Source organism: Anoplopoma fimbria, chromosome 1, assembly GCF_027596085.1.
Source record: "Anoplopoma fimbria isolate UVic2021 breed Golden Eagle Sablefish chromosome 1, Afim_UVic_2022, whole genome shotgun sequence".
NCBI lineage: Eukaryota > Metazoa > Chordata > Actinopteri > Perciformes > Anoplopomatidae > Anoplopoma > Anoplopoma fimbria.
The window spans coordinates 7659593-7676593 of record NC_072449.1 but is presented as its reverse complement, the minus strand read 5'-3'; the positions used below and the strand labels follow the sequence as shown (position 1 = coordinate 7676593).

General features: G+C 42.0%; 1 protein-coding gene across 1 annotated transcript in view; it reads right to left on the bottom strand.

Moving 5' to 3' along the window:
- Positions 1 to 17001, bottom strand: part of kirrel3b (kirre like nephrin family adhesion molecule 3b) — a 58471-nt gene that overhangs the window by 12304 nt on the left and 29166 nt on the right. The window contains exons 5-8 of the mRNA XM_054601633.1: positions 11985 to 12090; positions 4861 to 5009; positions 4549 to 4676; positions 3916 to 4042 (exon numbers count right to left, since the gene is read on the bottom strand). Coding sequence (XP_054457608.1) covers positions 3916 to 4042; positions 4549 to 4676; positions 4861 to 5009; positions 11985 to 12090 — 510 coding nt within the window. The remainder of the gene's footprint in view (positions 1 to 3915; positions 4043 to 4548; positions 4677 to 4860; positions 5010 to 11984; positions 12091 to 17001) is intronic.

Here is a 17001-nt window from a genome sequence, read left to right as displayed (position 1 = left end):
TGACATTTCCTCGCTACCTCATGCCGCTCGTTTGATTTTTCTGTCGTTGTTTTTCTCCTGATAAAAGAGTGCAGAAAACAGCTACAGGGAAACTGAAAACAAACAAAAACGTCTGGTTTGGTCACTGGTGGCCATATTTTCCTCAGGAGAAATCCATGGAGAGGAGATCTTCTCTCTATATATATATGTTGAAGTTGCCAACAAAAGACAGCTCTTATTTTTTATATTTTAACAATATCAAATTAAATGTACCCACTTTTTTGGAGTATATTCATTCTCGAGATGTTAATATGTTACTCAATACTTTTGGCTACATGATTTCAATATGTGTATTGCACCAGTGGAGATTTTATATATTAAACTCTATACCTTGAGAGCCTTTCATGTATTTTACACACTCCAGTTTCACTCTAAAATATATTCAAACAGTGGTTAGTGAGAGTGAGTGTATTGTTATTAAATGGCTTGTTATCTACATTGCTATATATGTATATATAAAGGGCCATAACTGTAAAACTGGGATAATCACTGCTTATATTAGGCTAACCTTCCTGCTGTTTTAGTTTATCTATATACATAACCAGAAAGCGAGTCGGAGTGGTTGCAGAGACGCAATCACAAATAATTTCACCTTCATTCCTAATTGGTCAGCTGAGGCAGCCATCCTGTTTAGCTTCTGCAGAAATACACACTTTCCTACCCCTAACTGCTCTGACAGCCTCACCACATTCCCTTGCTTTGGCTCACATCCATATCACCTTTCTGCTTGAAGTGTGAGCCATAATATCATTGCTTCACACTGTGAAATACACTTACAGTAATAACTCAGAGCAGATAACACAGGCCGGAATCTCACACTCTTTTATACTCTAGCCATAATTAGTGCTTTATCCAAATTCGAAAGGTGCAACTTTCTCAGTCGGTTGGAACAGCACATAACCACTTGAGGAAGACGACACCAAAAACAGATTGAAAAGTTCATACAGAACATGCGAAAATATTTTATAAAAGTCTGTGTGCTGCCGTTTACACTGTGGGGTTTGCATGTATTCGGTGGGCGAATGCGTGCTCATGATTGTAGCAGAGTGTTACCCATAGAGTCCAGTAGAGGCTGGAGCCGCGGTGAAGTTAAACATACGATGTTGAAATTTAGCTTGTCAGATAAAATGTGCTGCATTTTAAATACAGTTTTCTGCTTCATTAATTTGCACTTTCCATTTTCACGCGGTGTCATTGCCAGTTTTTAAGAGGGCCTGAATACTAATTAACTAGGCACATAAAGGCTGTCTCGAGAAGAGGAATAGCAGAAGAAAAAAAAGATCTATAACAACCCGGGTGCTCTGTGGGATATTGAGGGATTCTCAGGCCCTCCCTCTCCCTTACTGTGGTAATGGGCTATCTCTCCCTAGGCTGCACAAGTACTGTATGTGTGTCATTATACTGCTCTGCCCACCAACAACTGCAGATCTACTCATGCCTTGTGGATATATTAATTAATATGTATTGCATGAATATATGGTCCTTAAGTGTACACAAGCTAAAGCCTTTCAACCATGTCAGATAACTTCTCTCATTTCCAACCTCTGCAGGACTGTGGTAAAACCTATGCATATATATCGTATGCTACATACATAATCACACGCATGGCCGTCTTTCATACACGATGTAGCCACTTGAGGCTGCGTATAAAACGCTGAGGAGCTTTTCCGTTCTGAAAATGTTTGACTGGAGTAAGCAATATGTATCCATTAGTGACTTTAACACAAACTGCCTCCCCTGCTAGCTGTTTGATTATAATTAAATGACATTCTTCCCCAGGGAAAAGCAGGAATCCTCATGCCTATGTGGTAGGCCACAGTGGGAATCAGTGACACAAAACAGCAGAGAAGAGACAGACAGAGGGAATGACAAATTATAAACACATGTAATTTAAATGATGGCATTAAGGAGTCGGGGGATAACTGCAGGGAAGACAAACAGCGGAGAAACATTTAAATGTGCCGCAGACGCCGTCAAGTCGTGAATGCTCTGAATACGCACAGCATCGGTCGATATTTGTCGCGTCATGGTCGACCTCCCCAAATGCCTGCTCACCCGTGGTGTTAGTTATTCACTGCCAGAAACAACTGAGTTCCAGCGACGGAGGGGTTAAAGGCTGATAAGAGGTATAAGGAGTGCTCACATTCATCTGCAGTTGAGACAGTAGCATAGGACAATCAATGAACCTCAGGAGAGAACCGCCCCCCCCGCAACACGGCAACACTTCAACCGCAGTGTTTGCAATTTCACAATTTTTTTTACAATCTGATTCGCCTCAAGGATCGGGTAAGAAATGACTCAAGATTCCTCATGTGGTTTTAAAAAAAAAAAAGAGATGAATTTCAATTATTCAAAAGGGTAAAATGGAAGGAGGCTCTTGAATGTCAAATACCAATTCAGGCAGGGAGGTACAAGACGCAGAAGAAATGAGTAGGGATATAAGCAAATGAAAAAAAAAAAAGACTGAAAGGCATCCAGAGCTTGCTTGAATGAAGTGCTGCAGGAACCAAACATGCTTTTGTTGTATGTTTCCCGGTGTGCTCGGATTTCTGCGATGGTATAATCTTTATTAAAGCAATCCGTCTTCTTTTCTCTCATGGCGTTGTTTTTGTAAAGCAACACATTCTCCATACTTACATGAGCAGAACAGGAATGCATCAAAAATAAACTGGTCCATCGGATGTTATGTATTCTGTTTACACATAAAGGCTACAGAAAGGATGCCAGTATAGGTTGCTATCCACAGAATGGGAGACAATGGAATTAGTCATGAATTTTTTTTTTGTTTCTTACGCCTCTTCTGCCTTGATTTCAACCAGAATTACTGGCTGAGAAGGAGGGGGCTCGTTGCAGTTCATAGAAAGTCACAGTTCTGATCTTGTGCTGGAGGGAATACTGGTATCCCATTCTCTCTGATATGCAAATCTAACGTCTGGGTTTTGAAAAGAAAATCTTTACACACACTGTTTGCTACTTGATGTTTCTTCATCCCCAAATCAGCACCACTGTTGCTTACAGGCAAACTGTTTTGTATGCTTTCTAAATGTACAATGATACACTGTCAGCATCAACTCCACATAATTTCTCCAGCTTCTTAAAACCCTTTTCTGTTTCTCTTTTTTTCCCCTTCTTTTTGGCCCAGGTTTCTTTCAGATGGACACGGGGAAAATAAGACACATGTAAATCCCACAACTATAAACCTCTGCCACATTGAAGCATGCTCCCTGAATATCAAGTGCTGATAATGAAGTCATTTGTTTGAGAGTTGCCAGGTCCCCCACCAAGGCTGGAATTCATTAGTCAGTCAGTGCCTCAGAAAAGGCAGCTTCCCTGTGACTCATGCAGAATATAATTAGCATTTAAGTACATTTCACCTGTTTATGAAATGTGTGACCGTATCTTGAAAGGACTAAGTCTAAATGTATTGCTTTTTCTACTTAAAGACTTCACCATGATGGCAGGTGATGAAATGGCTCTGTTTGTCGGGAAAAATTAATTTGCATGGGCACGCTAGGTGCCACTTCCTAATGCTGTGTGTGTTTGTGTGTGTGTGTGTGATGGCTTGTGTTTTGTTACTAGGTCTGCCTGGTAAAATGAACTGCGCCTCCAAGATACTGCTAAACTATAAAAAATATAAAGAAATAAATAAACACAGGCGAGAAATAAAGCCGCATATTCTGTTGGAAGTTTATAGATGCAAGGCTTTTGTAAACCACAGAGGAGACGGAGGATCGACTCCTGTGACAAATTGCTTTCTTTTTGTCGCCGTTGACCCCAGACCTCAAGATTCACGCTTGCGTGTGTATGCATTTGACAACTTTGCTGGTGTGCATCTGAGCCTGTCTGTGTGAAAGACATATCAATAATATAGCTCACCATTGACGGTGAGAGAGACCTCTTTCTCCCCCGCTCCTACACGTGGGACCACAGCACGGCAAACGTATTTCCCAGCATCCTCCTGTCTCACGGATTTCAGTGTCAGGAGGTTTTCATTGCTAAGAACCTGCGGCAGAAAAAGTCAAAGATGATCAAATGCAATGAGAGCAAAGGGACCTTTGCATTTGAGATAGCAACAAGGCAGTGTTATGGGGAGAAAGAAAGGAACCATTTAATACCTTAAAGGGCACCTCTCCTCAATTATTAAAATCCAATTTAGGGTCTGAGCTCAGTGGAGTAAAAGGGTTGGCTTTGGTCTTTGATGTTGACAAAAGGAAAGGTGGAACGAGTCTACTTTTTTTGTGGATCAGATCAACAGATCTCGTGGTGAGAGCAGGTCACCAAGTGGCTGGGACTGTAATGGCCTCGAGATCTTAGGTTTTTTTCAAACACATGGCTATGACATGAATATATACCATATACCTACAGTACTTTATATAATGCATGGAGGTGCTGGAATCATAAAAATGTCTCAAACACGCTTTATCAGAGAAAAACAGCTTTCAAACTATGGTATGCATGTGACGAGATGTAAAAAAAATACTTGATAGCAGTGCAAATAAATGAACTCACAACTCCAGATCCCCTCTTCATCCACACTATGGTAAGAGAGGGATTTCCAGTCCAGGCACAGTTGAAAACAGCGTCAGATCCAAGGTCCACCTGCAAGGACTGAGGCTCTGCAGCCATGCGAGGACCAACTGTTGAAATAAACATCATTGACTTTCTACAACACATCCATAATTAAGCATCAGCTGGTGGTGAGGCCAACTCTCAGAGCTCAGTGTCAAAACAAACTAGACGGTGAAAAATCCATAACCATGCATTATCACGTTGCCGGCATTATTAGAAAAGGAATGCAGTATTGCTTAAGGAGTCACTCACAGTAGACGTCGACATTGCGGCTGATGTTGGTGCTGCCAAGAGGGTTGGTGACCTCGCAGGAGACGGGTTCTGTAAAGAAGGAGTGGTCCACGATGACCTCATATGTGTCTCCGGAGACCTCCTTGATCATGCTTCCTCCTTTGGCCCACCTGGTGAGAAGATTAGAAGGCAGAGCAAAAGGAGACGGTAAGAAACGGGGGAAAAAAATGAAGGAACGGGGGGAAAAGGCATTACGACAGGTTTTCACACCTCATTATGTCAATAGCAATCTTTTGTGTGAATAAATCATCATTCTAGGGTAAGGCTTTCTGTGCTGGCTTCAGCATATTTTTGTGGCAGCCCTCCATGCTGTGACAAGCTCCCCGGTGACTCGGAGCAGACAGCACGTTCCTCATTACGCCGGGCTGAGAGAGCAGCATGGAGTGCCAGCTAAGAAAAACAAATCACAGAATGACAAATGGGTTGCGCCCCCACCTATGAAGACGTCGGTTGACATGTACTGTATTACACACAACAGCTGATGTTAATAAATTGACGCGGGATCACATAAAGAACATCTGCTTGTGTTTGTGAGTGATAGCTTCTGTGACGGGGATACAGGCACTCCGTCCGTGTTTGCGTGAGACTTTTACGATGTCACGGGGCAGCGGTGCCTGGCTCTGCGTGGTGTGGACGGCTCTCTGCTGCTACAACAGACAAGGCCAATTTATAAAAGTGAGGCAAAGTCATCTTCGGATCTCTTTGGGAAATTTAGACACTGCTGCGGGAGATACAATGCATCACGCATCTAAACGCTGCCAACCTCCACAATAGAGATGTGGCTGCATGCTGATGTGGCGAATGAAAACAATGGCAACGGAAACCCGTGCTTGTCTCCGTTTTATATTCCTGCCAGTACTGGGAGCAGTTTTCACGGGATAGGGACCTCATTTGATTTCCATGACTAAGCTGGCCCCATGCTTGACTGAAATGCTATCATTTAAATGAGAACAGATTACTTCATTCAATCAGTAAGTGAAGTGAAGCAGAATTCTAATTGGCCTTCATGGGATTGTGTGGCGCTTTTTTTTTCTCTCCCAGCTGTAGATCTTTCCAGGGTTGTATTGTGGTGTAACTACAGCTGAGAGCTCTTCTACACCTGTGTTTCCAAAAAATGTTAAAAATAGGGCATTGGCCTGGCTGCATTTGACTTAACTGGTAGTAGTACTCATATTACATTACAGTCATTTAGCAGACGCTTTTACCCAAAGCGACTTACAATCAGTAGTACATTACATATCATTCACCCATTCACACACTGATGACAGGCTACCATGCAAGGTGCCACCATCAGACTCTAACTAACATTCATGCAACATCCAGTCCACACCGATGGCAAGCCTTCAGGAGCAACTTGGGGTTAAGTGTCTTGCCCAAGGACACATCGACTGCCGAAGCCGGGTATCGAACCACCGACCCTCTGATTGGAGAGCTACCTTGCTCTCCACTACGCCACAGCCCCCATATAGCCTCATATAGTGTCTGTGTGTCAGCATGCCTGAAAAGATGCATACCCAAACTAGCCTTGGAAAAGAGTAAAGCATACACAATTTAAACCTCCAAAGTCTTCCAATCATATCCCCAATATATTGTATTAGCCCAAGAAATCCTGTGAAACATATTAAAAGGTTAAAGTAATGTGAAAGGGATTATGTTAATGATGATGACTATTGATGTTAATAGCAATGTGTCACTGAATATAAACATCATTGTGAATGTTCTGCGACGACGGTGATAAAGACGATGACGATGGTATTAATTATAGAAGTGACGGTTGCGCTAATCATGCTGAAGACAATAACGACAATTATTAGGGTGACAACAATGATAACGATGATGAGGAAGAGAGATGAGAAGGATGATGTTTAGAACGGCGATGACGACAACAACGAAGATGGTAATGATGATCATGATGCAAATTACACCGGTAATGAGCTTCACAGAGTTCAGCCTTGCTCTTGGAAATCAGCGAAACGAACAATCTCTCCTTGAGGTCCTATTAGTGGCCATTCTAGAGTTCCGAACATGGTCTTCATCATCAAATTGAGTCATACGAATCTTCAAAGAATTGTAGATGTCGCACTTTCTAATGGTTCGTGGCACTTTGAGGACTTCCTGTTCACGTCAGCTTAAAGGTTGAGTTTCAAATTTAATTTGTGCTCTTGAAAACAGCAGCCGACAAAACAACCTCACCTCAGAGTCCCTTTAAGTAGCTTTTCTGGAGCTTTCAATCAAATCGCAAATAGAACATTTAGAAAAAGTGTTCCGAAAAACAAACTAATTGAACATCTGCATTTCTATGACAACTGGGCAAACTCCACCTGGAGATGAAGGTCATGTGTTATGATCAAAAGCTCCAGTACAGCTTCTAGAGGGACCTTTAGGAGGAATAGGCCCTGTCATACACCGGCAATGGATGTGATATTATGATGATGACAACAATGATGCATATATATCAGTATGACACTGTTTCCACCTGCACTTCACCAGCTCATAGTGTAGGAGTTGGAACAGTGTGAGGACAGATGTTTGGGCAGCCGGCTGCTCCCGAGATGAGCTCGTGGCTGCCAGGTTTTGGAGCCCTCGACGTTGTTAGAAGGAGCAGAGACAGAATGCTGTCGTCCGTGGGGAGCTTGGACCCTCTGTTGGTGTGCTGGGCCTTGTCCAAGATTCATGTCTAAACATAGCAGGCCCAGGGTAACACAAACACCTGCATTCCCTTTGGGAGGTCAGTAGGGCCAGCGCAAGCTTACTCAATAGCTGACTCACTTTACACTGCTGTATCCTATTCAGGGATTTGATTCAGACAAACAGTGTGAACCCTGTACGCTCGAGTGTCTCTGTCTGTATGTGTGTGTGTGTGTGTGTGTGTGTGTGTGTGTGTGTGTGTGTGTGTGTGTGTGTGTGTGTGTGTGTGTGTCTATGCGTGCAAACACAGGTGTGTATAAGCGGTATGTTTTCACATGGCACATGGCTCCGTAAGCTAACACTGTTATACAGATAAACAGATCCGCCGTTAGAGGAAGCAGAGGATGAAGGAGACTTGGACGAGGGGGGAGATTTTTTGTATTTGCTAAATGTGTTTAAGGCAATAAAAGAGTAAAAATTAAATTAGGCAGGTATCTGGGCCATCAGCAGTAAATCAGGCCCCACAGTTATTATCAGCATGGTTAACAGAACAGTGCAGTGCTGTTCCATTCTCCCATACATGCATATTGAGAGTGATGACTATTGAAATCTCAGAGGATTATACATTAAACATGCATGTTAAGTTATTAAGTGCTTTCATTTTGACCAAGACATAAATTACAGAGCTATTGTATGTTTTTAGGGGCTGAAGTAAAAGCATGTATGAACTTATATGTATATACTGTCTATCTGAAAACAAAGACTGTGCCATATGGACTATATCATTAAAACCTGGGGAAAAAAGTAGGAATGACCATAAAAAGTGTTTTGATTAAACTTATGATTATTAAGTAAATGTTAATTACACAATGTAATGGCTATGGGATAATGACCAAATCTGTGTTTGGATTGCTTCCCGATAAGCCTCGCTCTCATTATGCAATTCGGTCTGCCACCAGATACCATCTACCAGTAAATGAAGGCTCAACTTACGGCACAAAGACATGCGTCAACCATTGCCCAACCAGAACAAGAAGAGGATAGCACTTTTATTTTCCAAGTAGCTGTCCCCAGTTACCAAAGAGTATCTAAATTAGTTTCAGTTGATACCCCTATTAGTATAAATGGCTGAACAATCAAAGTAACTGTGAAAAATAAAAAGCAGTGTGTCCTGTGCAGTGTTGCCAACTTTTTTTCCAAAGAAAGTAGATTACATTAAATCCATTAGTTCCTTAAAAGTCGCTAGATTACATCCTACACTAATTTGCATGTTGGTGACATCATCACACATACTGTACATTTGACCGAAGCTTAGTGGTTGTGTTTGTTGCAGCAATGGACAGACTGTCTGAAGATGGCGCAAGTGGGGAAGAACAATACTCTGAGCAGCCTTGGGAATGAATAACAATATGATATATTTACTATCCACAACAGCCTGTGGTGATTTGGTTGTCTTTGTGACAGCGACGCCAAAAATAATGGAGCAAATAATAGTCTTGTCCAAAAACAGACAGTGGCATGTATCAATTAGCTACCGCCAAGGCCTGCAAAGAGGGAAGGTATAGTGATTGTTGTGTCAGTCAGAAGCAAACTAACAACCCAGCAGTAATAATAACAACAACAACAACACTGAGAATATACGTGTGGGGAGGATTGGATTGTTTTGCCGCGGCGCCATGCAAAAGATGGGTTTTTTGTTGTCGCTCTGTGCATGATTGTGTGTGCAGACTGGGGACCTGATTTGCTTTGTTTGTTATTCTTTCTCTTCTCTCTGGTGGGTTCTTGTTTGGATCAGAGGAAACCCTCTGCGTCTTCATCAGAGGGTGGTTGAGTGATTGTGATGTATGCCAGTTAGGCCTCCTACCATTATAAACAGTAATGAAGATGTTCCGACCCACTCGTCTTTCCCTCTCAGAGAGTGTGTTGATTCCCTGAGTGCCGGCTGGAACGCGTGCCCATTACTCTTACTTCTTTCACACTTTCAGCACCACTTTCATCCCTTCTTCCAACCACCGCCTCCACACAAAGCCCTCTCCGATCCCCTGACTTCCTAGCTCTTTACTCTCCCCTTGAGCTGTGTTCTGGCAAAAGTTCAGGTATCTGTAGAAATATATCTTATTTCCATTTTCACTTTTAAAGTCAGATTTATTGAACCAGCGTGGCAATCACAAGGGGGTCGCAGGTAGCAGAAAGCACCATGCCTTTGACTGGTGCCCCTACTATCTGGGGTCTGTGTCTCAAGTGTCCATTGAATTGGAGGATGGCAAAGTGGCGCAGTGCACATTGGGAATGGATGACTCTCTTGGGGATGGAAAAGAGGCCATCCGTCTAAGAACTACTCTGTCCTTGTGCCGTATCTGATCTGGGGTAGACAGAGTGTATTAGAACTGAAAAATGGCCCCACACTGTTTGACCAGCTTCCTGCTCTCCTCTGCGATATTGCTCTATCGAGGGGGGAATTTGCAGGGGCATTATGAGGTCCAAAAATCCCCTGTCTACCATGTCCTGAACTCCAATGGTGCACAGGAGTCCTGAAGCACTTGTGTAAATTGCAGATAAATCTAAATGAGACACTATGAAACTAAGGGAACTGGTAGAAAGTATAACCTTGAAGTATCAAAAGTTATTAGTCCGTGTGATATCATTTAATCCTACAGTGGATTGTGTCAATGACAGAGAACCAGACAGAAGAGAGAAAGCAAGAGAGAGAAATTAAAGTGAGAAAGAAGCAGTTTTACTCTCCCTTAGCTTCAACCTCCAACCGTTTTTCGCTCTGTAGTTTGTCAAAAGAAAAAGTCATCTCGACTGCCATTGCATCTTAGCTCTCGGTACCCCAGGGAGAAGTCTGATTCCAGCATTGATCCAGTCTCCTAACAATAGAGGTGAAATCTCTTTGCAGGCGCAACAGACGTCCTGTCTGTGCCGCGCACCGACACAATCAAATACAAACCTTGTTTTCCCACAATATCACTGCCCTCCCTCCCCCTTTTCTTTTTCAAAAGGGCAGAATCCATCAAAAAGGCTACATCTCTGTTTTGCCACCTGTGAGTGTGTTGTACATCCATTTCATTTCCCAGTACCATTACAAGATTCAGAGCCGGCCTATTCTCTTTGCTATCGATTTTGTTCCTTTTATTTTATATTTTGCCAGGTTTTTAAAACCTCCCACACAAAAAATCAGCTCTTGACAAATCACTTGAGTATTACATTTCTAGAGGGCCATGCAACGCTTTATGAAAATAATTACTGTCCATTTAGTTGTTTCATCACAATTAGTAGTAAGAAAACAACTGATTTTAACAACTGAGAATGTTCCTATCAAAACACTTTAATAAACAGAGGAAATGGGTAAAAGGAATGCAGCTTTACATACTTGATCATGATGAGGTCTTGCGCAGATGTTGGTAAGCACTTTATAAGGAAGGCTTTTATGTCGAACAATTTGGGGGTTTATTTTGTTGCCCTTCTCTTTATTTGTCCTAACTTGTTTTGATGTGTGACAGGTTATGATTCATCTACAACTGTATTTTCAGTGGGGTTGTTTTGGCCATCAACATGTGGTTCAGGTTATAATGGAAACAGGAAATGTGATGGCTTTCATTATTTGAAATAATCTAGTCTGCAAGTGTTTCAGACCTGTTTTTCACTTTTGACTTTGACTCTCACTTTTGTCCAGCAGCTGGCTGATTTTTTTCAAATATGAACATTTTGTCTGGTGATACCTTTATATACAGTAAAAGGTCTGTAGGGTTAGCTTAGTATTAAATTGGCAGCCATCTGTTGATGTACAACTAGGAAAAGTATTTTATTTGTTTAATAGCTTAAGAGAATAATGGAATAAAGCATGGGCTTTAATTTAAACTTACAGTATTTAATTTCAGCCATATCCATCCATCATTGTAACACACACACACACACACACACACACATAAAAAAAACAAGAGCAGACCCCTGGGGGAAAACCTGCCTTTCGACTGTATACTGTGGAGCACAACCCAATCTCAGAAAAGCTGTACTCTTGACAGCTTCATCAGATGTCATGCACATTATGTTTTCGGCTTTCCTGCAACACACTGATGGACATTTAATGTTCAAGGGAGATGATATGACCACGAAGCAAGCAGCTGTGCAACAAAGCCGTGTACATGGTTTCCCAAATGATTTTCTCGAGGTATATTGTGTTTTCATTGTATTTTATCAGCATGATGGCGTTTCATTGTTTTTCTGCTCTTCATTCCCAAACTGTGGGCAGATATAATGATGTCATGGCATCATGAGAAGATGCTTGGCAATGATTAATGCCCCCCCTTACCCTAATGTGAAAATGCATTATCCACCAGCACCATATATCTGAGAACACCTCATTTAAAGTTAATCGTACCACCTTTTCTTAGTTTTTTACATTACAGGATGGTTCAAGTTTTGTACTCTCCAAACACGTCTTTTTATGATCTCACCTGTATAGTGTGACAGGAGGGTTGGCCTTTGCAGAGCAGTGGAATTTCACAAGGTTGCCCTCCAGAACAGGCTGAGGCTCCACTGAAAGATTGACAAGTGGGAGATCTACAAAAAAAAACACAGTAAAAAAACATGAAGACACAAAGACAACCAATTACATATCTGGCAGCCTCCTCAAACATCCTGTAGTGAACTGTATGCCAGAGACAAACACCCTGTTTTTGACATTTTCTGTGGCTTATTAAGGCTCACGGGGAGAGAAAATGAAACAATAGAGCAGACATTTTGCAGAGGAGACAAAATAGACACCTTAGTTAAGGAAACATGCACCCTCAAAAGAAACAACACAGCAACATGTAAAATAAATTTTTTATGTACCACACATAAAGTATTGTCTGTAAATATGTTTCACTTAAAACAACAAGGAAAATCTATTTTTATTTGGATAATTTTACAACACACTGTGCCGGCATTTAGAACAGTTGTGACATCTTATCACAGTTTGTGGCAGCGATTTCTCCCAAATAATAGGCAATTACTCCTGAATAATTTGATGCCCTATTGTTATCTTCTTTCCACCCACCTAGGAGGTCTAGGCCCAGCTGCAAAATAAACCTAGTGTATTTAACAGGTGTGGGAGAGAACATGCTATTTTTATTCTCCTATATTCATTAGCTGCGTTATAAGGAGAGAATGAAAGGCAAACTTGACTTGATAATGAGTTTCGGTAAATGGCAATTTGAAAACAGTGAATAGTCCATGGTGCAAACCATTGCAATTAAAACAACGAACAACCCTGTTGATACAGTACATTAAACAGTAAAACAGTTCTAACAATAACAAGCATACAGATTATGCAAATATAATAAACAACTTAATTTATCCTAATTGACAAAGGTGGGCTTGTTTTTGAAGATACATGTTCATTTCCATATCAATCCCGTCCCATGTGAAACAAACAGTTATATACCCAACAGACTCTGAGAATGAATTTCAAGTAGGTGAAGCTCTCCGTTCTAAAAGGAGGCTGGTATGTTTTTTGTTGTGAGCTTCAAATGCAGCGAGGGAAAAACTGATCAAACTGACATAAAGCTGACCAGTAGTTGTTAAAGTATAAAATAATAATGTGAATAACTAAGGTGGATGGAGTATCGCCTAAAAGAAACAATTCTCTTCATAAGATAGCTGTCAACATTACATTACATTACATTACAGTCATTTAGCAGACGCTTTTATCCAAAGCGACTTACAATAAGTGTATTCAACATAGGTATTCAACAGACTCTGTCAAACACATGGGACTTCATGGCAGCACATCTTTGTTTCTCATTTTAGCTTTCCACACAATTAGCTAATAAGATGAGATGAGACATGTCATTTTTAACACAATAAGAAAATAGTTGGTACAATGTTATCCATGTGAATTGGATGTTTCCGCCACAGCGCCATAGCTATGTTCCATTTGTGGTGCCAGTGGAATACTGGTAGGCATCATGGGCAGTAGATTAATCACATAGGGATATAGCTGGTTCTTGGTTTGATGCTGGTGCAGCCATCTGTTTCAAAGGTGTACCGAGTCTATCTGCTCTGCGTTCAATAATACTAATGTGCTAACTGGGGACTGAGTTTGGATTTGGATGAATAGCAGCATTGGGCACGGAGATCCACACAGAATTAAAGAAGCACACAAACACAGCTGTAATGAAGCCAAGAAAAAAGTGTGTATAGCTATGGAGAGTGATTCTCTGTGTGTGCGGGGGGGCATGAAGTGTAGGAAAAACTGCTTTTTACCCTGTGGCTGTGCAGATGCTCTGGGCTGGCTCAGCTGCCACAAAGCCCCAGAGACGGGGGTGGTCCAGGTGCCATATTCCTTCCTACCCACACACACACACACACACACACACACACACACACACACACACACACACACACACACACACACACACACACACACACCAAATTCCCCATCAGGAGACTGATTTCCCTCCTAGACTGTTGCCCCCCACCAACCCCCCACCAACCACCCTACCACTTTCACATCCATGAGCTCCACCTGTGCCATCTCTCCCCAGGCCAGTAAAGAAAACAACAACATTGTGAATCCTGGAAGACTGCAGGCCACAGTGAACCAGAAAGTCTCTCCAGGTACTGAGCAGCCATCTCTTTGTGTCTGTGTATCTGCATGTGTTTTAGGGGGGGGGTTTGTGTGCATATCAAAGGGCATGTGGTTGTCATAGTAAAACAGAAAAACCTAGCCATGCCTTGGGCGCAGTAGGTGTTTTCAGCATCGCGACTGGCTAATTGCGTGGACAAAAAACGTTTGCAATGGGAACCTCAGGGGTAAAATGACAGCTGTGATAGCGCTGGAGCTGGTAATAAAATCCAGCAAAAAAAGCTGGAGAGTACAGAGAGAAGCAGATACAAGAAGACAGCGAGGGAGATCTGGAAATGGTGTCTGTGCTAATAGACACAGTGTGTGTGTGGAAGCTAATTGTCGAGGCTAATTTCGCAAGCCTTTCTCACTAAAAGTGTTCCTATACTGTACTTTTCAATCCTGCCAACATTTTCTCTGGTCTTCCTGCCAAGAAACTTCTAAGGACACAAATGCTCATTACTGTCAATCCGGCTTCTAATTAATGTTCCTTTCAAATGACTGAGGCGTAAAAGCTGACCCTGCCTTAAAAAGAGACCTCAGTCCCGCTCAGCAAGGGCTAATGTCATGATGACTGTACACCAATTTCCATGTCAGCACCAGCAATTTCTTGGATAGTTGTGTCTCCTTGAAAGACCACAAGCAAAAGCCATAAGAGCAACTGTCAAATGTCAGCCAAAGGCCTTGGGTGGGAGTCAGGGGTTGCCTCTTCTCTAACCTTTGACCTTTCAGATATGACAGACATCTGCTTAATAAAGAAGTCCATTTGCCGCTTTAAAGTATTAACGCATGAGCTGCTGAGCGAGCGCATTTGATGCAACCTTACATCAATATGCAAGATTGTTATACCTCCGAATCTTCAAGAGACGTAGTAATGAGGGATGGAGAGGGGGAGGGATGGAGGAGTAAAAGGGAAACTAGGGATAGTAGGCTGATCGGAGATCCAGTGAAAACAACAGGATGAATAGGCTGGGGTGGTATTATAGTTGGCCGACAGCTTTTGATCGCTTAGTTCAAAGTGAAGACCAGATGGTGTTTTTGGAACAATCTTTCGACTTCTCTGTGTTTCCTGGAGATGGTGCCAACATAAATTGTCGTTTCCCCTTTCTTAAAGTTCTGTTTCCAATCTCTCTGGGTCACTGTAGACAGCTGTTCTCCAGTAGGACCCAACTTCAGCAATGCCGGCTGCCTCTGAAGGATGGGGAAGCTGTTTGTGGGCCATCCACTCGTGGCTTATGAAGCGTTAGCAATATGGGCGCACTGTCATGTGGCTGGCTGAGTGGAATACTTGAGGGGAGAACAAAGTGACGGAGAGCCTGAGGTCCAGCATATTGATTATGAGATATTCAAACGTGGAACATCAACGAATTTACTTTAATGATGGCAGATGTTCCGCTATCTCACGTACAGAAATGTCAAAGCGTTTTCCTTTTAGCCCTTATCCTTCACTCTTTTCCTCTCACATTCCAATCCTGTCATCCGCCTTCACATGGGTTTGCCATTATCTGCTTGATTAAGCAGGGAGAACATGTAGCTGCAACCAAAAACAAATCCTCCCCAGTTGCACATCTGCATGTTCTTTATTAATTAGTCTCAACAAATGGCATTAATTTCCCCCCACATGGCTCAGCCTGTTTGCAATGCAAACACATGGAGAACCTTGGCTTTGCTCGTCCCCAGCGCATTCATTTCCCTCTACATGTTTCAAAGCGCGTTTCTATGTGGGGCAATGCTCTGCAGATATGCAGCTGGACTAGAAAATATTTGAGGAGGAGGATGAAACTGTGGCATCAGAATCATATTTCACTGCAGTGGTTTTGTAACGGTGGGTAGCGGAGTTTAGTGATTAAAGTCAAAAAAGGCATAATGCAAGTTAAGTCATGCTGCTGGAGAAAACAGAATCAGGGGGTAGCATCCGTCAGCTATCAAATAATTACAGTCTGCTAATGGACTGGTATGGACAACTGAAGTCAGCAGTCTATCCATGCGTCTGAATCACCTCCGTCGGCTCTAAATCCCTCTCATTTTGCCAACATCACCTGTACATACTGTATTTAGATGCTAATTTGTCCAACCCTTGGTCAGATAACTCTGTATGAACTTCTGTAGGAAGGAAAAATGCTGAGTGGATATAAATCATGAGCAATAAAGTGATGATAAAAGAAAAATACTGGTATGAAATGCATAGGATTTTAGGCTGGTTTAAGCTATAGAGTTGTGTGCCCGGTTGTGTTTAGATTACTCTCATTTGGATTACTGTAAGGATGGAGAAAAAAAAGGGCACCTAGGCTTAGAAGTGAGAGGAAGACGAAATGTTGAGAAGGGCAGTCAGACTGAGAAGATTTTAATTACTTTTGTTGCCATTAATATTATCTCACTAATACGGTCAATTCGAACACTCCGGGCAGGAAAATAAATGACACTATTAATTCAGAATATTGGGACTTACACACAAAGAGACATGCATTACGAAATACCACCATTCAGAGTGTAAATGCTCAGTATCCATGGTTTTAGGGAATACCCAATCATTTGGAGACAGTAACTCATTTTCTGTCTGACAGAGAGTTAGATCAGAGCATCAGCATCCACTTAATCTAAATCTTCAAGACAGAGCCAGCCCCCCACAATGTCAGAGAAATATGTGCAAGGTATTAACCGTGTATTCATTTGCTGTCAACTCATAATTTCCCACTTATGATTAGGAAAAGGGAAATTAAACGACACTTGAAGGCTCGTATAACTTAGCAGGGCAAATCTAATTTAGACCAGTGGACCTAAGAGTACTTAGGTTGCACTTTCCACCTTTGACTTTGTACCCCTGACCAAAAATAGGCATAAAAGCGCCGACTTAAGATCAAAGG